The following is a 24607-nucleotide window of genomic DNA, read 5'->3' on the forward strand; positions in this document are numbered from 1 at the left end:
GCAGGGAGGGGTGGAAGCTCGTGATAAGTGTGAGAGCAGACATAGGAAGCTGAGAAGTGTGGATCTGTAAGAGCTAGCAGGAAGCAGAGGACAAACTGGAAGTGGGATAAGACTTTGAACTATCAAAGCCCATCCCCCCTCTTGATGTACTTCCTCCATCAAGTCTACCCCTCCCTGGGATCTCTCCTGGCAATGCCACCAACTTGGGAGCAAGGTTTCAGATACTTGAGTCTAAGGGGGACATTTGTCATTCAAACCTCCACAGCAAGTCTGTTTCTTTCAGTAGCAGAAACTAGAGCAGGAAACCCGTGAAGAAGTCAATGCCCGCACTGTAAGTACAGTATGCCACTGTAAGTTCAGTATCGCAGGTCTTCTTCCACCAGAGACTTCAGAAAGTCATAAGAAAATGATTTGTGACAAAAATCACATGTCCACAAAAGCCAGTATCTTCACACAGCCAGAGTTCTCAAGTGATGAGGGACACAAAGGCCCTGTGTATAATAGGCGTTCCTGTTCATTGTTGGCCCATTTGAGGCGTCTTTGATCTCTACCGAGGAGGGATGTGAATAGACAATAGAGCAGGAGTTGGAGCAGCAGGCGGTGAGTGTGCTGTGCAGTGATCAAGCTCTGAAGATGCCCAGACACTGCGTCTAATGATAAGCATCTTCGCTCTGTGCCTTCAAGTCTCATTTCCCTCCAGCTGGACTCCAAAGGATCTTTTTCATCTTTGATACCTTTCCAGTGTGCCGCTTTGGGTCCATAGGGTTTTTATTTCTTAGTCTGCCAAAAGCTAGGTAGATATCATTCCATTTTCCTGGTACCACTACAATTTCTTTCTAATACATCTAATCCCAGCAGTCCTATGAAATATACTTTTTCTCTTGTGTTATCTATATTAACTTGCAAGCTCTGCTAGTCCTAAGAACTCATATCTGTCTATTGTGTTGGAGTTAGGGAGTTGAGAATAAGTTCCTATTTTATTGGATACATTGTTAAGTTTTACAGGTGTTTGTAAAGAAATTAAATAATGAGACAATTCTGTGCCTAAAAATTATACCTTTGATAATGGCAATGCTTGACTGCGAGATCAAAGGAAAACAAAAGCTACTCTCTGAAATAATATGGGAGATTGGAATTAGAATCATAGCTTTCATAAAAGCTGAGCAAACCCTCAGAATTGACAGGTATCCTACAGATTGCATAGTGAAGAGAATTTTCAGTCCTCAATGTGCATAATCACATAGGAAGAATTTTAGCAAGCTGAGATACAGAAATTCTTAATTAGTTATCTGATGTAGAATCTAGACGTCACTACCCCTTACAGCTCTGCAGTTGAATATGACGTGGCCAGGGCACAGAACCAGCGCCTTAAGAGAAGGCAGTTGGACCCTAAACATTAGAGCCACTGCTCTGCCTTAAGCAGCAGGCTGATACATAGTCAGCATTTCTTTGCTCTTTATACTGAATGCGGCGATTTGCCAGATAAGTGACTTGATGCTGTGTCTTCACATGGGACGTTCAGCTGCCTCCTTACCTGCTGTGAGAGGGCCAGCTTGAGAACCTGTTGGACTGCCTGATTGGGGCTTTGAGAAATCATTAGGGTTGCAGGCAACAATGTCTCTTTGCATGCTAGCCTCCTATCCCTTGCACTGTATGCTCCATGAAAGTTTTCTCTACTCTGAAAACAACTAAAATCTGAGCGAAACCAGCCCTTAGGCTAATTCCATCCTAGTGAATCCTCTCAACAGTTTTGTCCCATAGACATACTTCTTCAAATAAGGCCACAACTACTCCAACAAAGCCATACCTCCTAAGAGTTCCATTCCCTATGGACTAAGCATTCAAATACATGAATCTATGAGGGCCATACCTATTCAAGTTACCACAGTATTAAATTGTTGAAAAGAGAGAAACAGTAATGAACATTTTCTTCCACTTTATAAATTAACATTTTCCTCGTAACACATGATCTATATAGAAATTGAAAATATATCAAGAAAAAAATAAACTCTAATTTTATCACCTCTGTAGTATCCCTTTGGTGTGAGTCTTCTGTGTATGCTATGACCCTTTCCACTCAGCAGGCACATTGAACTTTAACACAGCTCTTGTTTCTCATCTCTCATTATAAATATCTCTCATTATATTCTAAGACCACCATTATAGTTTAATGCATTCCACTGAATACCAACAGATAATTTGAGACGGTGCATGCACTGAGTCCTGAGTAAAAATCTTCCAGGAGGCACTTTTGTTTGATGTCAACCACAATTTATCTGTTTCTGTGATGGCATCTTGTAAGCTGTGCTAACCTCGTAGCTGTGGTCTGGTGTCGGTGACATCATCGCGTAGTAAATATTTAGAATTGTGTTGCATTGTGATTAATTTAGTTGGATCATATAAAACTTGTATTTGTGATTAAGAAATAACAAATTAAAGAATATTAAGAAAATCATAGTTGCTTGTAACTTATGTGGATTTAGCTTCAACATGAGGTTTTTTCCTGTATTTAAATATTTCACTGGTGATCTCAGGGGTGTGGTATCCAACTCTCACTGGAGCAAATGAACATACAGTATACAGGGTTTAATTCATGTTTTTACCATTTTGACATATCACTTAGTTTATGTAGAGTGATTCTACTCCCAGGCGATACATACATAAAATGGCGAGAGTAATCCCATCAAGTGGTATTTGAGCATCCTGCTGTTACTTGATTATTTTCTCTTCAGTTGCCTTTCGGTGTTGTAGTGGTTATCCTACTGAAAGCAGTTTTGTTTTCTGGTGCTGGGGATCAAACAAGGAGTCTTGTGCATGCCAAGGCCTTGTTCCTGCCACTGGAGATTCCTTGTCATTTCAGTGTGAGTGGGGTCAACAGTAGCCTTCCTCTGGCCTTTGTCTCCTCTTCTCCTCCACACTGAGGAGGCAGGACCTCTGTACTTGAAGTATTCTGGCCACCCCTGGATTTTGATTACACTTATTTCCTAGCTGCATTTTTTATTTCTTTTTTAAATTTAATTGCATGTGTGTGTGCACGCTCGCATGTGGGCATGCATAAGTGGAGGTCACAGAACTTGACTGGGGGCAATTCTTCTTCTCCTATGTAGGTCCCAGGAATTGAAGTCGAGTATTCAGGCGTGATGGCAAGCACCTTCACCCACCTAGCCATCTTGCTGATCCACCATCTGTTTTGATTGTTGGATAGGATGTGAAAAAATTGTCCTGTGAGGACAGATTGTCCTAAACTTCATTCAAAGACGTTGCTCTTCCTTTCCTGCCCCATTAGCATGCCTCAGCTTTGACCTTACACTTTTCTTTTTTCCCTCTAGGCAGGAGGCTCCCAGGTAATTTTCACCAATCCTTTAGAAATTGTCAAGATCCGCTTGCAAGTGGCTGGAGAGATCACCACTGGCCCCAGAGTCAGTGCTCTGTCTGTGGTGCGAGATCTGGGCTTCTTCGGCATCTACAAGGTAACTTCTTTTCCTCGTTTGCTTAAATTACTGTTACTTCAAGGACATAACCATACTTCTGGAGCAAGTTCATTTCTCCATAGGACACTGTCGCGCCATCTAGGAGGCATTCCTTCCTGACACCTGCCAACAAGTGGTCCTTAGAGAGACTGAGATGCAGGGTGACTGTAACGGGAGTGGCGCCTAGCAGAGTGGTTCAGCTGAGCTCTCCAGCAGCACTGGCCTCAGCCTGTAATGGCCAGAGGTCAATACTGGGTGCCTTCTATTGCTTTTCACCTTTTGAGACAGTTGTTTTTCACTGAACCTGAAGCTCACCAATTGCAGTCAACCCCAGTGCCTCTTGTTTCCTCCTCCCCAACACTGGGATTTCAGGCACGTGGCCAGACCTAGCTTTCCACACGTGCCTGGCAACCCATACTGAAGCCCTTATCCTTGAATGAAAAGCACTTTACCAGCTGACCCATCTCCCTAGCCTCAAAACCAAATTCTTAGGTCAAAAATTTGCATTTTGTTCCTACATAAATTCTGGTACTATGGGAGTTTTCTTATTGGTACCGCATCTTATTTATTATAAATCTCACTCACTTTATGTTTATAAAATAATTTTCCAGGATGACAGGTCAGTTTTAGTGGCGGTTTGAGAAGTTTTCCCTACCCTTCTACCCCTAAGGTTGTATTGGAATATTCAGGTGTGATGATGCACAACACACCCTTAGTCCCAGAGCTGGGGAGGCTGTGATTCAAGGCCAGCCTGGTCTAAATACAGAGTTCCACGCCAGACAGAGGTACACAGTGAGACCCTGTCTGGGGAAAAAAAAAAGCCATGTTGTAATAAGCTGAAGTCATCTGCATCTATGCCCAGCACTAAACCTTATCAAATAAAAGTACTCATTGTTCTCCAGTAAGATTTTATAAAGAATCTGTTGCTGATTCCAGTAAATAAATCTTTGGGAATACAGGGTGAAATCCAAGTCGGCCCAAAGCATCTTAATTTATATTAATAGCAGAAATATGTAATTAATACATTTTATGCAGATCAAGAGATGTTTTATTCCAATTAGTTGTGAAGCTTAAAGCCATGCCCCATCAGGCCTTGGCCTACCCTTAGACATCTGCGTAGGTTGGCTTCCAGAGTGTATCATCTTCATGTTCTCTCCAGGCTGTGCAAGTGAACCTCTTTTGGTCTTGGCTTTTCATGGCCCTGGAAATGTACTCCATAAACACTAACACCGAGACACTGTTCTCTTCCCCTCCCCTGTCATCCCAAGTGGGTGTCACGAAGCCTGCATGGGGAACAGCTGGCCATGCTGACCACTTTGGGCACTCTGTGTGGTGTTTTTTTTCTTTTTTGTTTCTGGGTTCTTCAGGTAACCTCAGTGAAAATTCAGAATTGCTTACAATAGAGCTTCCCCTGCCACCTGCATTCTCCAGGCCGTGTGACTGTACCTCATGATCTGAGCCTTCCTAGGATTAGGTAGTGTGTGACTCTTTCTATTGGGATTAATCTCAGTGAGGAAACTAGGTTTATGTGATGGGTTGGAATAAATATGTGGATGTGGGCTAGTTTGGTTTTAGTTTTACATTTGTGGTATGTGTGCATGCGTATGAGATCAGAGTCATTTATCTCTTTCCACCTTTTCCTGGGTTCCTGGATTCAGGCTCAGGTTGCCAGGTCTTGGCAAGTAGCGTTACCTACAGAGCCTTCTCTAAGACCCTTGAAAAGTTGACTGTTTTATTTTCCAATAGCAGGTAAGACACTATAATTGGGCAGTGAACACTGTCGATGGCTCTTTTGTTTGCACACGTATTTCCAGCCGTAAGAAGTAAACAGTGCTGACGTGAGTCACGGCATAGATGAACTTGGAGAAAAGAACACTTTCTGTTCTAATATTTTAGGTCCTTGAACGTCCGGGACATGATGTAGTGGCTTGTCACTATGACAAAATGCCAGGCAGTCTTTCAACAGGCTGTCTAGTAAAAGGCACTTGGCACTGTGGCAATGACTGTTATCGAAATATCTCTGTCGACGAAATGGTAGGGACTTGTTTGCTGATACAAGAGCAAGCAGTGTGACTCACTGCAGAAGACACCAGGCTGGGGCTTCTTTTGTCTTCACATTATGTCACAGTCTTGATCCCCTCTAAGGCTCCAGGGAAGTCCCTGGCACCCCGGTTTTGTAGCTGGGTGAGCAGTGGGTGAGCTGAGACTGAAGCCTAGACATTGCTCGTGCTTTTGTGCTAAAGTTGCCTTTCTGAAGTGAGCACTATTGCTCAGGTCTGAGCGAGGGCACTCTCCCACAGAACGCTAGTTAATTACCGGTCTAGCGGTTTAATCTAGTTCACAAGCATGCCACACACTTGGCCCTGCCTTTCAAATGCTGTTTTGGTGAATTGGTAATTGCCACATGAAGTTACTGGTGTTTTTGAGCTGGAAATTTGGTTTCATTGTGTGAAAATATCCCGCAGGCACTCTCATCAGCCCAGTTCCCAGACACCCAAGGGCTGGTTAACCAGCAGCCAGAACCTCTCCTGCGTGGACTGCTCCTGTCACCACCCAAGATAGAGTCGATTCTCTTATTCCAGTTGTGCTTTGTGAACCCGGACTCTGGTTCTTTCTGTCTTACCTTTCCATGGGATCAATGTTAAGAACTGCTCCGCTAGCGAGCATCGCAACTGTAGATTTTCTGTGATGTTCCGGGTTATTTTATTTCAGGGTGTAGAGCGCTCTACTCATGAGGTGTTTTTCTGTGCTTTTCTGTGATGTTCTGGGTGATTTTATTTCAGGGTATAGAGCACTCTACTCATGAGGTGCTTTTCTGTAGTTTTAGTTGGTTAGAAAAGAAATACAGATGGCTGAAGTACCCCAATACTTTAAGGCTGTTAGTTCTCCCTTCAGGTAAATCTTTAAAGAGAGGACCCCTGTCCTTTTTATTGGGACAGATGCTCTTCCTTCTTGGTCCCAGGTTCCCCTTTGTTGCTGTTAACAGTACAATGCTGGAAGCAGGCCTGGTGAGTGATTGGTTCTGTCTGTGTGTTTAGGACTGCTGGGCTCAACCTAAACTGGGCTGTTCTAACCCAGCTCTCTGGTTGTTGTTTTTTGATTTTGGTTTTGTTTTTGGTTTTGTTTTTTTTCCCTCAATGAATTGACTTGCAAAATCCTTTAGCATTCTGTGACCTTCCAGTAAAGGAAAATAAGAATATTTGCCTTAAAAATACATTTACAACAGAGAGAGAGAGAGAGAGAGAGAGAGAGAGAGAGAGAGAGAGAGAGAGAGAGAATAGTCAACATTTTACACTCCTGAAGGTAGAAATAGTTTAGTGAAGATGCTGTGAACGTTGTGAACTGTGTAAACAGAAGCCCCCTCTGAACTGGTAACAGTTAGAGATTTAGTTAAACATACATGATTGAAATAAAGGGAGCACAAGTAATTGTCTTTGAAAGACTATTTAATCAGTTAAAAAAAAAATCTCCTGCACTGCTTTTCTTCAGAGCACAAGAAGGCAGGGCATGGGCTCGCAGCTCCTGGAGTGCCCCCCTGACTCTCATAAGACTCTGGTCCATCCCAGGCGATGCACACACAGAACCATGTCCTTGTGTATATATGTGGACCTAGTTCTCTTATCCTGTTTTATGGCCTAAGTTCCTGTAGCATAAAATAAGTCGTCTATCATAGGAAAGAGGGCTGTGTGAATCGACCTTTTCAGTTGGTGCTGTCATTTTATAAGGCTTATTATTTAGCATTGAATGGCAGTCCAGCTAATAGAGGTCAGAAGCATCCTCACTGGAAAGCATCAGTACAGTTTGTCTCCCTCGTGACAAAACCTGGCCACCAAAGCAATGAGGATGGGAGCCATCATGTATTGACAGAGAGTTTTCTAGTCTGTAATCCCAGGTGTTAGCTTACCAGGGCCAGGTCGCTTAGAAAACAGGCTCCATCAGCTCTGTTCCTACCCAAAGCATTTGCTTTATTACACTGTAGATGACATTATTCAGATAGATTCTTTTCATCTGTATACATGCTTGTGCGTTTTGTGCAAGCAGATTCCTGGAACTATTGTCAGTGTGTTCTGAAGGCAAGTGTCGCATGAGAACATTTCAAAAGCTCAAATCACCCAGGACATATGAATAAAACTCTATTTCTCCATAGCCCAAACTACCAGAACATCATTGATTCTAAATTCAGGGCCACTAAACACAGTGCATGTACAGCCTCTTCTGTTGTCTTAATAACCATGTGGAATGCTTTTAAGATGCATGTACATGCATGTATAAATGCATACACACATGCGCACACACGTGTGTTGCAGAGACAGTTGTTTTAATCTAGCTTCCTATTATTATTAATGATTGTTTCTTTCCAATTGTAGAGATGTTGGAAGTACATAATGACATGTTCAAGAGATTAGTGAAACAAAGCAGCATTTAATATACAATCTGCTGAATGGGATATAGCATAGAGAATGGCTGGCACATTAGTTTGATGTTTTTAAAGTCTTCCAATCTTGAGAAATCCCTATCCTCCTCTTGGAACTAATGAAACTGTTCTTTTTTCTGATCATATAGTCATACAGCACAGTGCCTGTTACTTTCCAATGCTCAGAGTTCTCAGACAGCTGGTACCAGCCTCTGGCCGGGGGAGGGAGGCCTTGCGCCTCCTGTCTACCTGTAACTCTGATGAACTCTAAGCACCAAACATTGAAAGTGAACTGTGACAATCTCTCCCTTACAGGGCTACTAGAAGTTAGGCCATGGAGACTATTCCAGTGTGTGCTGTGTTTATAAAGCACAGATTCCTAGCAGTGAAGTTGTAAGTCAACATGTATTACATTTCAGTGTTAGTGGACTTAATCATATTGCATTCATTTATCAATTTCAATCCTGTTAATATAAAAGCATGAATAGAAATAATGCCTCCTTTGCCTCCTTATAAGGTATCTCTTTGTATGCACCTTTGTCCCACACGAAGAAAGCAATTGTGCGGGTATTTCTTTGGGAACACATCAGTTGAAAACTTCCTGACATCAAAGGAGCATGACATTGTCACTTTGCATCCACCCTAGTGGCCGTTCGCACCCTCCCAGCCCTGCTTGTATCTTTTAATTGAGGACTTTCTCTGGCTCTTCACTTTTTCTAAACACAGCCGCTGGAATAATGTAAAAAGATTAATTTACTCTCTGAGTATATATGTGTTACTGTTTGTAGAAGCTTTGTTTATAATTGCCCAAACCCAGAAGCAATGAAGCTGTCCCTTGGTAGATAAATGAGTGGATGAACATGCTGTGGGATAGTGAACAATGGAAAAACTACTAAAAAGAAATGAGGTAGGGGCTGGAGAGATGCCTCAGCAGGTAACAGTGCTGGCTGCTCTTCCAGAGGACCCCATTTCATCCCGGCACCCATATGATGACTCAAAGCTCTCTGTAGCTCTGCTTCCAGGGAAATGGACACTCTTTCCCGCCTCCACCGACTCTAGACACAAATGTAGTGCACAGACATTTGTGGAACACAAAACACTAATATACATAAAATTAAAATTGAAAAACATGGACATGAACTTTGAAACCATGGAGAGACATGGGGGAAGGTAAATGCATGTTACTAAGTGGGTGACGCAACTCTGAACAGGCACAGGACATCTGAAAAGTAAATGTGGAGACATCAGTCCCTTGCACTGGAAGCTGGCTCTGGTGTCTGGCAGAATTGTGGCCATCTTCTAAGATGGCTGTGAAAAGCCAAGTTGCTGCACACAATTCGGTACCTAAGAAAAGTCAGCTTTCTAGAAAACCAGTACATCGGATGGGGCTGAAGGCTCTTCCCCTCAGATCGAAGCTTCAGCGGGGCTTTCTCAGAAAAGTGACCACCCCACTGTAGTCACCTTTCCATTGCAGTTTGCTAAGAATCGAGTGTCCAGCTGGTATGTTCTTTGTGCCTGTATCTTCTTTCTCTCCAGTGTCTTTGATAATGGACTTACCTTCTTCACTGCCGCTTTGTAACCTTTCTGGTGCATGAGCAGACACCAGATAATTGGTTGTTGAGCAACTAAGTGAGAACTGAAAGCCAAATGTTTTCCCCTGTTATAAACAAGGGCATTAGCGTAAAGAAAGCAACTGAACTGTTGCATAGTGACATCCCTACCCCCCACCTCCAAAAAAGAATGCAATACTGGGAAAGTTGAGTGTAAATGGAGCAGGTCCCTTCCTGCCAGTGTGCTCACTCTTGGTGCTGGGGAGGAACTGGAAAGGGCTGGTTTCAAAGGATGGTACTGTCTCAGGCAGCAATCATCCAGTTTCACAGATCTCTAGAATGCAATTTGTGTGCAGTTAAGAAGAACTGTCGGGAGTACAGAGCTGAGAGGGAAGTAGATCTCACAGCAAACAGCTTCCGAAGGATATGACGTGGAATGGTATCACGTTGCTAACCCCGTGGAAGGCCCATTACTGTGGCCGGGTAAGGTTTGAGGGAAGGTAATGTGGTTTGGCCTGCAGGCTACTGTGATAGGAGAGTCTGACTGAAGGCAGGGAGGACGCAGCTGGGACTCAGGAACAATGACCTGACGGGGGCAGTGACAGCTGGGATAGAAATGAGGATACCTTTGAAGGAAGCTTCAGTAGTGCAAAGTCCTGGAAAGTAACAAAAGGGAGAAAGTAAGTGTAGATTTTGTGGTGGTAATGGGGTCTTTAGATTTTAGAATTCGAGAGGCTTCGAGAAAGTTTTAAAAGATCTTCTTGCTGTTCTTCTCCCTGTTGTTGAGGAATACAGGACAGAAATGTAAGCATGCTCAGCTGGGTGACCAGGCACACAAGGGCAGAGCAGAGATAGCCTCTCCTGATCCCTGTCCAGTTTTCCTCCTCTTGAAGGTTCTAGAAGGCAGAGGGATGGGCACTGAAGATCTGTGTGAGGGTCATCTGTAGGCACGAAACCACAAGAGTATTGATATCTTCCGGCCACAGAAGCTGATGATGGCATTCAGAGACCACCCTCACTGAGGTGGCAGGAGTTACAGGTCAGGGACAGAGCAGATGCAGCTCTCAAATGGAGGTTGTAATGAACAGCATTGTAGAGAAATGAGAAGAGGAGGAGGATTGGCAAGAGAGGAAAAGAAGGAGCTGAAGATGGAAGTCAATGGTTGTCTTTAAGAAACCAGTTTTCTAGGAAGTCATGGTGCACACCTTTAATCCCATCACTCAGGAGGCAGAGGAAGAGGCAGGTGGGTCTCTGTGAGTTTGAGGCCAGCCTCGTCTACAAAGCAAGTTTCAGGACAGCCAGGGATCTTATGCAGATAAAACCTATCTGGGGGGGGGGGGTGAGCCAGTGTAAATGGAATCATAGAAGTAGACACATTTATGAGGAAATACACGTATATAAGCTACTCAGCCTAGGAGTTTTACCGTGAAAGAAAACCTATGGGGAAAAAATGGTCAAGGGATAATGAGGGGCATTAGTGATTGTTATTTATTTTGGTTGTGTTTGTGTTTTGCAATGCTTGGGAATCACTCTGGGGCTTAGTGCATACTAAGCACATGCTGTCCTACTCAGCTCCCCTCCCAGCCTGTTTGCTTTTATTTTGTTGGTAGAACATGTGCATCCATAGACAGAAGAGAAATTCAACAAGGGCAGGATTTTACACAGCTGAAATTCAAAGGTCAGATATGTCCAGCATGTTCAGGATGTAGAGAGATGGGGTCCAGGGCTAGAACAGTTCACTCTAGCTCCCGTTTACGGAGGGCTTCCTCTCGCAGGCCCATGCTGATAGCTGTGTTTGCTTTCCATCAGTTTATCCTCACTGTGGCCCACCAGGCAGACTACTGAGGAAAGGAAGGCTTGATGGGTTTAGGTGATTTGTTCAGTGTCATCTATCTTATAAATTAAGTGATGAGTCTGGACTTCAAACTCTGCCACATCTCTCTTAGAAAGTCAGCATATCTATTAAAGTTTGTTGAGGCAGGTGGGAAAGAAGACAGGCATGGTACCTTAAATGTCCATGGGAATAGTCTTCCTGTGTGCATATAAAGCACATTGGATGGAGCTTAGCACACACTACATGTGATGATGCACTAGTCATTAATTATAATTTCAGTTGCAGGATGTCAACTAAAAGATTATGAAAGAATCGCTACCATCTTCTTTCCATTTTTCCCTAGCCCTGCAAATTTCAGTGGTTCTGCAGTAAATTATCCCCTTCTCCTTCCCCCCCATCACCATCACTCAGACTGAGCCATTTAATTGATGGAGGTGGGTCTTGTATCTTATCTGTTGCTTTCATTGGTTAATAATAAAGAAACTGCCTCGGCCCTCATAGGACAGAAAATTAGGTAGGTGGAGTATACAGAAGAGAATGCTGGGAAAAAGAAGCTGAGTCAAGGAGTCGCCATGATTCTCCCACTCCAGACAGACGCAGGTTAAGATCCTCCCTGGTAAGCCAGCTCGTGGGCTACATAGAATATTAGAAATGGGTTAGAACAATATGTAAGAGCTAGCCAATAAGAAGCTGGAACTAGCCGGGCCAGGCAGTATTTAATAAAATACAGTTTCTGTGTAATTATTTCGGGCGTAAGCTAGCCATGCGGGTGGCTGGGTGCCGGGGACACAGCCCTGCCGCTCTTAATTCAACAGAGTGGCACCCAACGTGCTATTCAACATTTAGTTCCTCATTTGTTGTTGTTTTTTTGAGGGGGTGAGGGTTCCTATTGCCTGGGCTAGCTTCAAATTCTGTTTGTAGCCGGGAGGATGACCTTGAGCCCTTATCCCTGCAGCACCCACCTCAGCACTAAGATCACAGGTAGGTTCAGCCACATCAGCTTGCTCAGAACACTGAAAGAGCAAATGAAATTGAGATGACTTTTGAAAATATGATTTGTGTACAACAATCCAAGTAGAATTCAGTGTTGGGGGAATGTGGTGCTTAAAAAACAAAAGGTTGTTGGACCATTGTCTTAATTACTGTTCTGTTGCTGAGGAGAGACACCGTGACCAAGGCAACTCTTTTAAAAGAAAACATTCAATTGGATGCTTGCTTGCAGTGTTAGAGGGTTAGTCCGTGATCATCATGGTGGGAAGTAGGCAGGCATGGTGCTGGAGCAGTAACCAAGAGCTTCATATTCTGATCTACTGGCAGTGGTTGGATAGGAAGGGAAGGGAGTCAGACAGACAGACAGACAGACAGACAGACGACTATGCCTGGTGTGGTCTTTTGAAACCTCAAAGCCCACTCCCACACCTCTTCCAACAAGGCCACTCCTTCTGATCCTTCTCAAACAGTTCCACTAACCAAGCATTCCACTAGCCATCACAGTCCTCCTTCTGTTTAGTCACCAAGTATTGCACTCAAATACTCCATTAACTGAAGTTGCAAAGGTATATATGGTATCATTGCCTTCAATGTGGCCAGTATTGAGGCCATGGAGGAATTTAAACTTGTCACTGTAGTCCCATCAACTTCTTTCAAGTATTTTATTAGTCCACATAGACAATTTAAATACAAAAAGGGCTATGACAATCAGATGTTACTTTATTTTCACCTAGGCTTCTGTGAATTTGTCTTTCCAGAGGCACACATTTTTACCAAGTCTGTATTTAGTTTTGTTGTTTTAATTTTTCAGTTTGTTCTCTTTGTAAAGAACTTACAGAACCTAAACTGTTGGGGCTATATTTAATGTGCATGTCATGATGTGCTGAAACTGTTGTAAACCCTGTTCTTAGGCTACTCTGAAAACCCTTTTTCCAGAAGTAATGGATATGTTCCTCATTCTACTAAGCCAGCCTTTCATTCTCTGGTTTACAGTTATGACTTAGGTATGTAGTTAAAGGACAGCCTGCTTAACAAATATTAATTAACAAAGCATTAACAAGATAGGTCTTTGACAGCCTGAGGCCTGTGGGGAATGATCAGTTTAGGGAATTTGTATACATGTCTTTAGAGGACCCCATGCTGCGTATTATACTAGGTTTATGGTAATTACTATACTTATTTTAATTATTAAATTTACATGTAATGTGCCTAAAAAATTCATATTTTATAAATAAAAAAGTTGACATAGAGAAAGTCCTCATTTCAGGGCCTGTACTCTGGTGAAGTAAGCTGCTTTTTTGTCTTGGCCACCCAGATCCGAAACAATCACACAGAAACTATATTATTTAAATCACTGCTTAGCCTATTAGCTCTAGTTTTTATTTGCTAACTCTTACATTTTAATTTAACCCGTCTGCATTAATCTGTGTATCACCACGAGGTCGTGGTCTACCAGCAAAGTTTCAGCACATCTGTCTCCGGCTGTGGCTCCATGTCTTCTCTCTCCGCCCTTCTTCCTCCCAGCATTCAGTTTAGTTTCCCCACCTAGCTAAGTTCTGCCCTGCTATATAAGGTCCAAAGCAGTTTCTTTATTCATTAATGGTAATCACAGCAGAGAGAGGGGACTCCCACATCAGTGCTCTGCCTCTTACAGTGTACTGGATTTGGCATGGAGCAACCATGATTTAGAATCAGATCCATATTTATGATGACACATTTGAATATTTATTTCTTTAGAAACCCTCCACTTCTCCCCATTCTGAGAAGCCATTTTCTCTACCATGAGTGAGTGTTCTTCAGACTGTGTCTGCGTTAAAGCTGAAAGAGAGTTCTGGCTTAGCTGGGATCAGCCATAACCTGAGTGTATTGAAAGGGCCAGAAGAAATGAGAGGCTAATGGCGAGGCACTGCCTTTGTGGTTTGGTGTTCTGAAGCAACCAACACGAACAATTTCTACAGTCAACTCTCTATAGGGTTTCCAGCCATCGGCAGAGCATCCAAGTCAAAACAACTACAAACGTTGAGTGACACACTTTGTAAAAGCCTCTCTGTGAGTTAGTGAGGGAGGAGAAGTTAGGCGACCCCAGAAGAAAGTACTTTGGTGATGCCTGCAGTGCCGAGAATGGGAGGGGATGACTTGGCTTACAGTGAGGCCGTCAGAATTTCAGGGGACATTCAGAGGTCAGCCCTCCATGTGTGGAGCCAGTCCTGTTGGCATGTGCCTTCCTTCTGCTGGAGCACCACTCCTGACCCCATTCCTGGTGCGAAAGGACCTTCCCCATAGAACTGCAATTCTCAGAAAGCTATACCTGGCAGGTGCCAAAATATCATGCATCTCCCTCATTAGGTTGCAAGAGACTTGGCCTTGCTTGTCAACAGAAGAGAGGAAGGGGTGGAGAGTCCCTCTTCTAACAGTGAGAAGGCCTATATGCTGATCTGAACTGAGTGTACACGCTAAGTTTATATTTCTTTGGGGGAGTATCCCTGTGTGATTGACAGAATCAAACACTCGTCTTAAGAGGAGCTCACTTTCAACCCGAACCTCAAAGGACTTTTCAGGTACTGTACCAAGGGAAATAAAAGATCTCAAGTCACATAAAGCATTAAGAGATTACAAGAATAGCAAATAGTCTAAACATACAGAAATGTAAAGATTTTAAGCTGAAATATAAATTGAAGGTTTATTTGTTTAAAAAAAAACTATTAAGTAAAATTATGATGGTGAGAATTTTAAACTGAACAAGTGGCCTTGCCAGAGTCGAACACTGCTGAATAAAGAATTAGAGAACTGTAAGGTAGGATTTATTCAGAAAACATTTCTGAGAATTAGAGAACTATAAGATAGAATGTATTTAGAAAACATTTCTGAGAATTAGAGAACTGTAAGATAGGATTCATTCAGAAAACATGTCTGAGGGAATCTGAGATGGCTTACTAAGTATAAAAGACCGGAGGAAAGGAGATGGCTGAAGATGCCCCAGGAATAATGAAGTAAAAAGAGCAGGATGAATCAAAATAACCAATCTCAGTGTGGCTCATTCCGAGTGGGGAGCCACACAGCTGCAGAGAAGGTCCTGGGTACTAGAAAAGATGACATCCCCGGATTCAGAGTCATCATGGTGTCTTCATGTAATGAGGGGAAACTAAACTTTATTTTGCAAAACTATATTTTAGGGGCAAGGGTAGAATAAAACCTTTTATTTTATCATTTTTATTTTTGAAGATTGACAAACCTCAATGAGCATGTCAAGTTAGGCATTAAGAAAGGAATTATAAGCCAGGAATGGTAGCACACGCAGGGGGCAGAGGCAGACGGGTCTCTGCATTTGAGGGTAGCCTGGTCTACATAGTTAAACAGGACTACACGGTGAAGAGAAAAACTTAGAGGGCTGTGGATGTAGCTCAGCAGCAGGGTCCTTTCCTAGAATGCATGAGCCATAAATGCAAATCCAGCTCCATTTAGAAATAGACAGTAATAGATAATATGGAAGGAAAATTGATACTTGGTAAACATGCAGAAGGAATGGAAGGACAAACAGGTGCTTAGTAGCATTGTCTTGATTTTTATATATGCGGAAATAATGGTAGCTATTGATGCTTAATATTTTAAGCTGTAATTAATAATCAAGAAACAAAATGAGGATTGCTTTTAATTTAAGTAATCAGAAGAATGTGTGCTGGACAGGAGGGAGATAAATACATAAACTGTATTAAACTAAACAGAGGAAGCAGACTAGAAATAGGCTTGGCAGGCATGGTGCAGCTAGAAGGATGGGGACGAAGAGGAGAGAAAAATGTCTCGAGAAACACCTTTCTACAGGTTCGCGCTGTCATGGTGATGTGGGACTAAAATCACAACACACACACACTTTCAGGGCTTCTGGTCCGCCTGAGTGACAACCCTATTGGTGACAAAGCAGTTTACAGTCGTAGAACAACTGAGCCAGTTAGGGGTATTTCCTCTCCATCAAGAGACCCTGAGCTGCTAAGATAATTTTTTAGAATTATGCTGGAATTAAGAAGAAAATAATACCATCAATGTCTCTTGATTAGAACCAAATGGGAGGCACTTATATTTTATATTCAAATTGTAGTCATTGGCTGTTCTTAGAGAGTCGGCGGCTAGTTTATTTGATTTTAGCAGCACTGCCATCCCCTTAGCTGGTCTGGACACTGCCGAGGTGATCAGCAAGGTCCTGTTCAAGTTGCAAATAATTAACATTATATGGTCGCATAGGAGAGTTGGGATGGCGGTCTCGAGCGGAGCCAGTGTTCTCCCTTCCTTGTGTGTGTCTCTTGCTGCTATTTCCTTGGCAGCAGTTCTCCTTCTACTTGAAGTGTATTGCATAGCTTCCTTTTGGAGGAAGAGGGGGCAGAGGGGTAGTGAAACTGGGTATTGAGCCTAGGACAGAAAGCCTGCTACTGCCAAGCTGGGCATGGAAGGGTTAAGTGGCTGAGGGGAAGCCAAGAGGAATGCTGAGGGATCAAGACATGACACGCTGCCCATTGTTTGCGGCTCCAGATCAAAATATACAATTATGCATGCCAAATAAATTCTAAACCTGTAAGGTCGGAAAAGAGGGGTGGTTCTGATGACAGGTGCCAGGAGCATTAAATAACCTCCTCAGACAAGGTGCACCACTGTTGTCTTGAATACTGTGGGGGTCCCCAGTCTGGCATTCTCCCCCATGCTAGACAATGTGCATTCACTGCTGGAGTCTCCATTAAGCCCCAGTCCCCCAGACCTGCTGGCTCCTGGTGCAAGCCTGCCCGACACAGAGGTGCCTTTGTGAGTGTAATTACCTTTCTCTGTATTAGGAATAGTCTGTTTAGAGCTGTGTTTGCAGGTACTGCTAGAATAAGAAGGAATTAGCATGCAAAAAGACCTGCCCTGCCTCTGACATCTTTATCAGTACTATCGCTCAGCACTGGTTTCCTCAGCTAAAACAGGACTGGCTTCCATGCCTAATGTTGGCTTGGTGGAGCTGGTGGAATTCAAGAGGGTGAAGAACTCGTGTGTGTGTGTGTGTGTGTGTGTGTGTGTGTGTGTGTGTGTGTGTGTGTAAGAGACAGATGGGGGGCGGGTCTTATGTGTTGTATCTTGACAGTCTTGTACCCAGCGGAACAGCCAGAGTAAACTTGAATGGATGATTCCAGCAACTTAAGAATTGATTAAAGTTACCCTGGGCTTCCAACGGTGTCCACATCAAAAAGGCAGGAGAAATAAATAAGATGATTCTTTTGCTGTGAAGATACTATGTTCATGGACAGCATCCTCAAGACCACTAACTGACCTTGTCACTTGTGGGTTGTGAACTTAGAGTGAGCCCACCTTGAAGATGCTTGCCTTATCTTTAAGGAGGAATGGTGAAGAAGACGTTAGAGTCCAAAATTGGAGCGTAGGCAGCTCAAGATTATTTGCCTATTAGGTTGCCTGGAAATGCTTTTTATCATTCCCATCTGTTCATCAACGAGCCTTTCATTTTTAAAAGAAAAAAACTAATAAATTTCCCTTCTTTGGAGATAGGGGTACTTTAGTGATTAGGTTAGAGGGTTGTATTTTTTGTCTCGTGATTTTCCATATGTGATTTTACTATACCCAGAGAATTCAAGGCCAATCAGAGAACAAGGGCAAATCCACCCAGCTAACTAGTGAAAGAGGAGCCAGGAACTCTGGGCATTTTCATACGGGGGCTGAAAGATTAAAGATTTAAACAGTCAATCTACATAATTTATTAATTTTTTTTTGATGGCCAACGTCATGATTTCCACGTTGCTAACACAGGCTGCAGATAGCACAGCCTGTCTCTTTACTACAGAGGTGCTCGTTCAGCACGACGTGATCACCTAGTAAAGGTTTTACATGGAGGCAAGTAGAATTCAAGCCAGCAGGTTCAGACTCCTGTTGTGCTGGAAACCGGGTGTTCACAGAGCGAAGGATTTATCCAGGAATCTGGTGGAGAAACATTTTCCTCACCCTCGGAACCTAAAAGCCCTTTTGACATCCTGCATGCCTTTTCCATTGTGTGGGCTCAACAGGTCAGGGGTTGCCTAAGGCGGGCCCAGCAAATTGGCACTGGCTTTGTGACTAAGACCTGGAAGGAGTGGTCAAGAAGAGGAGGCCAGGGAAACTGGATAAGCCTGACTTTTCCTGTAGGTTTTAAAGTTCCCTCTCCAAGAAGGCTGGATTATGATGTCTTGGCTGCTGAGGAGAAGCTAAGGCACCTTCTGAATTATTTGCTGAAGGAGTCTCTTGCACAGGTATAGGTTTAGGGAACAGTAAAGGTGGCTACCAGAGTAGAGGCAAGGAAGCACAACCCTTCTGGCCACACTTGTCCCTTTATTTTTGTGATGGTGGGTACTTCACTTTTCCCTGAAGTTCTACTAGCATCTCTTCTTGTTGGTGTTCTACAGTGTAAAGTTGTCCCCAGTGCTCAGCTCCTGCCCCACAGTATTGGAGGATCCTCTCTGGGGTGTTCTTGCTCTCCGAATAGGTAGAGAAGCAGTGTTCCGGCCTTCACTTGCTGCAGGACTATCCTGCCTGTGGAGCAGGAATGGTGGGAGTTCTTTCATGTCTTCTCAGATCATCAGCAACCTAAGACCCCTTACCCAGCCTAACATTGTTCTGGTTTCTCTGACCACACTGCCTGTTTCCTGAGTGAGTCCAGCCTGCTCGGCACCCACTGTGTTACAGGAACAACTCTGCTTCTTCCAGGCTCGTTCTTTTGTGGCTAAGCTTCATTTTTGACCAGGCCATTTGTCTTCCCGCTCTAGTCATCTCTTCTACCGAGTTCCCCTTCTCACAGGGATTGACGCATGCTTTCAAGAATTGAGGAAGACAGTGTGAACTTTTTAGGTCCCAAGTTTGCGCCCCTCACCTTTTGTACCTGATTTTTGATCACATTGAATCTACAAATCCTGAAACATGCCAATCTCCCCTTTTTTGGCTTTAGCACTCTAGTACAAAATGGCTGTTTTCTACGGCAACTTGTCTGTCTCCAATGAATAATGGATCTTTGTCTCAACAACTAAAATGATCGTTTTGCTTTCTAGAATAATTTTCAGAGAAGTGAGTTAGTGCCCATGTAGAAAGCTAACAGCACATTCCACACTTGGGGGGTGGGCTTTCTAGTTGTGTCCTTTCTTTCCATAGACATCACTGAAGCAAAAAAATCACTGTTGTCAAGAGCGTCCCTGGAAGCCACAGATTTTGTTAGGTGTTTCATAAACTAAATCAGGTAGTCATTCCTGATCCCTGGTTCCTTCCAGTATGAAGCAGGCAACACCTACGCTGAAATAGGCAGAATCGTAGTTAGGAAAACCTCAGAAGAGCATTGAGAAGATGTAGACAGTGTGGAGCCATATGGAATCCATGCCTGTCCAGCTTCTGCTTAGAAGATGCCCACTAGAAAGGGTGGTGTTTGGTGCTGAAATGAATGAAGAGATGGTATTTAAAAGGTTGGTGTCCCAGCACAGCAATCATCAAAGAAGGTGAGGAGCGATAGGTGGACCATGACTGACCAGATGAATGGAGCATTGATAGCTCTAGCTGAGAGAGGTTAGGGATATCAGTGAGAAGAAACTAGAAAAGCAAAGCTTTGAAAGAGGTGAGAATAGAGGAACCTATCTTCAGGACATCCTGAGCCATATGAGTTTTAAAGAAGCAAGTAGAATAAAAGTGTAAGCCACACAATTAAAGACAGAGGGAGACACTAAACCATTCCAGGTCAAAACAAAGCGAAAGCCACACACTGGGTTTAAGGAGCGGAACAAGCCAGAGCAACTCCCGTGTGGCTTCAGCTCTGGAGTTATTGCTTTTATTTCTATTGGCAGGGCTCTAAAATGTTTACAGTGTTTGCAAGGTGATCTCTATGAGCAAAAACAGTGGACAGCAGATTAAATTTGTAGATTTCTAGACAAACATAATATTCTATAGTGAATTTAGTTTCCTTAAGAGAAACTATTGTTAGCAAAAAATAAGGGCAGCCCAGAGGTATGTCAACAAAATGTAACTCTGGAGAGCCATATGGCTAAATGTATAACATAAAGGACAATGCGTAGGAAGAATCATACCTCTCAAGGAGTCCTCACAGTTCATTTAGGGATAGTGTGAGTTGCTTTTCCCTCACATGAAGGGAGGGGGCCGAATTTAACTGATCTTCACTGGAGCTGCGCATTTGGTCTGCACCTTGTGGACCGCACACGTGTGTGGACAACACACACGTGTGATCAGATGACCAGAACTCACAGGAAAACTTGAGGCAAGAATTAAAATGGAGGAGAAAGCGAGAAATGAGAAAGTGATATTAATTCTCTAAGCTTATTTAAAGAACTAACCCTAAAGTAAGCACTGAGTGTTCATATAGCTGCTGATGCTGTCCTTTACTGCACACCTCCCAAAAGCAAAGTCTTAGCACCTGCATGTTAGACTTGTCTGCAGTTATACCTAAGGTGCCGTTGGAACATGACCCTCAGCTGTGCAGCTGATAGAGAAACATCCTGGGCACCAGGTTTTTACTTTTGGGAAATGAGACTCGAGTGATGGATATTGTTGTACTTACTTTCTGTTAGTCACCTAACAGTCTGCATGAGCTGACACACAGTACCTGAGAGGGGCCACCCCTTTTCCTAATACCTTCATGAAGAACGAGCGCATAAAGTCTCCTTGGGTCAGTTAAAAGAGGAATGTCCAAATTCAGTCAAATCTGGACAGAATCCAGATTCTAAGCCTTTGTTCTGGTAGGAAGGCCAAGCTAAACTAGGATTAAATTTAATAGGATTAAGTTTAAAGTTCCAAGTGTATTACTTGTGTAAGACAACTAATTAATTTGCAGTAGAACTGGGTTAATAACAGTTTCCGTGAAAAAAGACTGAGGGTTTTATACCCTCAGGTCTCAGTCTGAGTCAGGAGTGAAATGTCTTTGTTAGAGTGAATGACGGACGGGTGGCCTGAAGACCTTTGACTGACTTAGCCAACCTCCGCCTAACTAGACCTTGTGCATGTCAGTGGATGGGACTAGATCTGTTGAGTCTGGATGAATTTGTTATCTTCTTTTGGGAACCTCTCTAATTGGTAGAAATTTGGAGCCTTAGAAATCTGTGAATGAAAGGGGATGGTTTCCTGCCCACTCAGTCTAAAAAATGGTGTGTGTGTGTGTGTGTGTGTGTTGTAATTCGCATCGTAATGCCGGATTCTGTTTTTGGTATCATCAATGGTTGGGTACTCAGCATGGCATGATTTTGGCATCAGAAATTATTTAGTGAAAACTTCACTTCTGAAGTTAATTGTCCTATATTGAGCTCCTGAATATGTCAAAATTATGGTAAATATTTTAGGGTAGGTATTTATCAATATTTCATAAACCCTAAGCAATGGATAAAAACCCTAGTACTCTCTGGAAAGATTTGTTTTTATGTATATGTCATTTTTTTTCTGGGAAAGACTCCAGCACTTTTATCACATTCTCAAATGATACCAAAATTGGATATTTCCCTTTTGCACCTCCATAGTTTGTCTTTCTCCTGATGTATAAACAGAGAGGCACCTTGACTGTTGCTTCCTCTCTTACTCTAGACCAGCCTACAGATCTTCCCCCCACAGGCAGAGTTCCAAAGTTGTTCTAATTGGAATCTTAGCCTTAGAGTAAATGAGAACTCCCCTTTCCCACGTCCTCACAGCCTAGGACAAATCTAGTCGTGTTTGCAGGAACAAGACTCAGACTTGTGGCTTTGAGAATGCGGGTTATTTTACTGTCTCCTTTCGATGCATGAGTACCGATTTGGTCTTCTCCAGGAATGTTTTGTTCTGAGGTGAGTTCCAGAGAAGCCTGACTTCCTCAGTGGGATGTGTGTTTCATGTGGTGTTTCTTCCCCTTGCGAAACCTCACAGGGTGCCAAAGCGTGCTTTCTGCGGGACATTCCTTTCTCGGCCATCTACTTCCCCTGCTACGCACACGTGAAGGCTTCCCTTGCCAATGAAGACGGACAGGTCAGCCCCGGAAGCCTGCTCTTAGCTGGTGCTATAGCCGGTAAGTCTCCTCCATGCAGTGCCATGCTTTCCCCCCACCCACCCCGAGCCTCCAGCCTCCAGCCTCTGGCCCTAACCCCATCCATCATACTACAGAGACAGGGTTTTTGTTTGTTTGTTTTTCCTGACAGTTTTTGACAGAGTCTTAATGACTTTTTTTTTAATATCTTTCAAGGGACAGAGAAGAAATTAATCTATATTTTGTCAAGTTAGATTATTAAGTGACCTTTAGCTTTAGAGTATTTACTGATGATTAGTTGATTTACTTGTTTGTTTTCTGTGGTATTGGTAGATTTTAATTCATGTTCCATATTATTTCCTAATTTCACTTAGTAGCCCTGTAGATGGAGCAGCGGGGCGCTTCCTGCCTCCCAGCTCCCAGCCACCGGCTAACTTTACGCAAAACAATTACATGGAAACTGTATTCTTTTAAACACTGCTTGGGCCATTAGCTCTAGCCTCTTACTGCCTAGCTCTCACATCTTGATTAACCCATTTCTAATGAGTGTCTTACCGGGAATATTCTTAACCTGCATCCATCTCGGAGAGGAGAGCTACGACATCTGCTTGAATCTGCTTCTTTCTCCCAGCATTCTATTCTGTCTACTCCACCTACCTAATTTTCTGTCCTATCAGGGCCAAGGCAGTTTCTTTATTAACCAATGAAAGTAACACATAGACCCTCCTCCATCATGGCCCAAGAATGAAAATGGTTTGGCTTGAACTTTTTAATACTTGTGCCCTAAAGGTATCTAAACAAATTGTTGCATGTAAGCTTGTCCAGAGCTTAAGCGAAATGTGACCGCTCAGGACACAGTAAACGAGTGGCTGAACTGGAAATGAAAGTAGGAGTTCTGTATTCCACATCTCCCTCCCCGAGTTGTAGTCTCCCACTTTCGTTATTACTGAAAACAACTAGTGTTCTCAGCTGCCCAGGACAGAACAGCTCTGGCTCACAGAGGTAGGACCTATGGAAAACTAAGTACCATTGATTGACGTGTGACCAAATAGGCTTCTTTTCCTCAGTTTTGCATAGAGACAGCATTGTAGAGTCCGTCCTGTATTTCAGGGAGGGGAGCATCATGGGAGGCTCTTTGCATAGTGACTAGCATATATCATGTATTCAGTACCTATGAAGATGGAATCTAGATGAGACTCCCCCTAAATCACTCCACAAGTACCAAATATAAGATTAAGATGATGAGAGCTCAACTCAGGGTCAAAGATTCTCTCATAACCATGTTTTTCTCAGACTATTAAAACATTTAACTCTCCTCTTGGGGAAATCAGACACTGAGAACCAGGTTCACGTCTGGGTATGAATATACTAGGTAGCACATGTTACCAGATCTGAATATTTCCTTTCTTTTTTTATTCTATTTTATTTTTGCTGATTATGAAAGTAATATATAGCTCACTATAAAATATTTCAAAATGGCTGGGTGATGATGGTGCATGCCTTTAATCCAGCATTCAGGCAGAAGCAGGTGCATCTCTGAGTTTGAGGCCAGCCTGGTCTACAGAGTGAGTTCCAGGACAACCAGGGGTATACACAAAAATTACTGGAAGAGAGTTGCTATTTAACTTATATTTTTATTACAATTATTCATGTACTTTATGAAGATATATATGTAGACAGAAGTTGCAGTGCACAGACAAGTGAGGGAGTCAGTTTGCTCTTACCATTGTGTGGGTCTCAGGAACCAAACATGGGCTGTCAGGCATGGTGGCTTTACCTCCGAGCCATCTTACCAGTCTCACTTAACACTTTTGCTTCCTCCTTGGATGGTTTAGATGGCTTCAGTCACACTGTGTTTTCAGCATGGTTGATTGCTGTAGGGTGATGATTGGTGGCATGTGCTGTGGAGTCAGACTCCAAGGGTCAAATTCACTTCCCCACTTTGACCCTATGACATACACAAATCACTGATTCCCTCTTGATCCATTTTTTAAATTTGATGATAACTGTTTTAGCTTCACAAAAAAAAAAAGTATTGTGAGGGTTAAGTGGAATAATAGACAAACATTTCAAATAGTTGCCATCATGTTAGTATTCAGAAAAGTTCAACTATAGTGATTTTATTTTGTCATTAAGCATAGTTTTAATAACAGCTGGATCTTATTGTTATTTTTCATTATAATTTCTTGAGATTATAATATAATTACATTATTTCCCTTTCTTTCTCTCTTCTCCCCACAGTCTTTCCTATGTCCCCATTGTGACCATTCTTTTTCAAATTCATGGTGTCTTTTTCCATAATTGTTGTTTTGTGTGTGTGTGTGTGTGTGTGTTCTAAATACATAAATACAATCTGTTTAATTT

At 42.9% G+C, this 24607-nt stretch overlaps 1 protein-coding gene across 1 annotated transcript in view; it reads left to right on the plus strand.

The window, feature by feature from the left end:
• Slc25a13 (solute carrier family 25 member 13) overlaps window positions 1-24607 on the plus strand; it is a 176006-nt gene that overhangs the window by 141611 nt on the left and 9788 nt on the right. The window contains exons 14-15 of the mRNA XM_050123834.1: window positions 3330-3470; window positions 22147-22285. Of these exons, the coding sequence (XP_049979791.1) occupies window positions 3330-3470; window positions 22147-22285 (280 nt within the window). The remainder of the gene's footprint in view (window positions 1-3329; window positions 3471-22146; window positions 22286-24607) is intronic.

This window comes from Alexandromys fortis, unplaced genomic scaffold, assembly GCF_014885135.2.
Source record: "Alexandromys fortis isolate MF-2015 unplaced genomic scaffold, M_Fortis_MF-2015_v1.1 scaffold_214, whole genome shotgun sequence".
NCBI classification, from domain to species: Eukaryota; Metazoa; Chordata; class Mammalia; order Rodentia; family Cricetidae; genus Alexandromys; species Alexandromys fortis.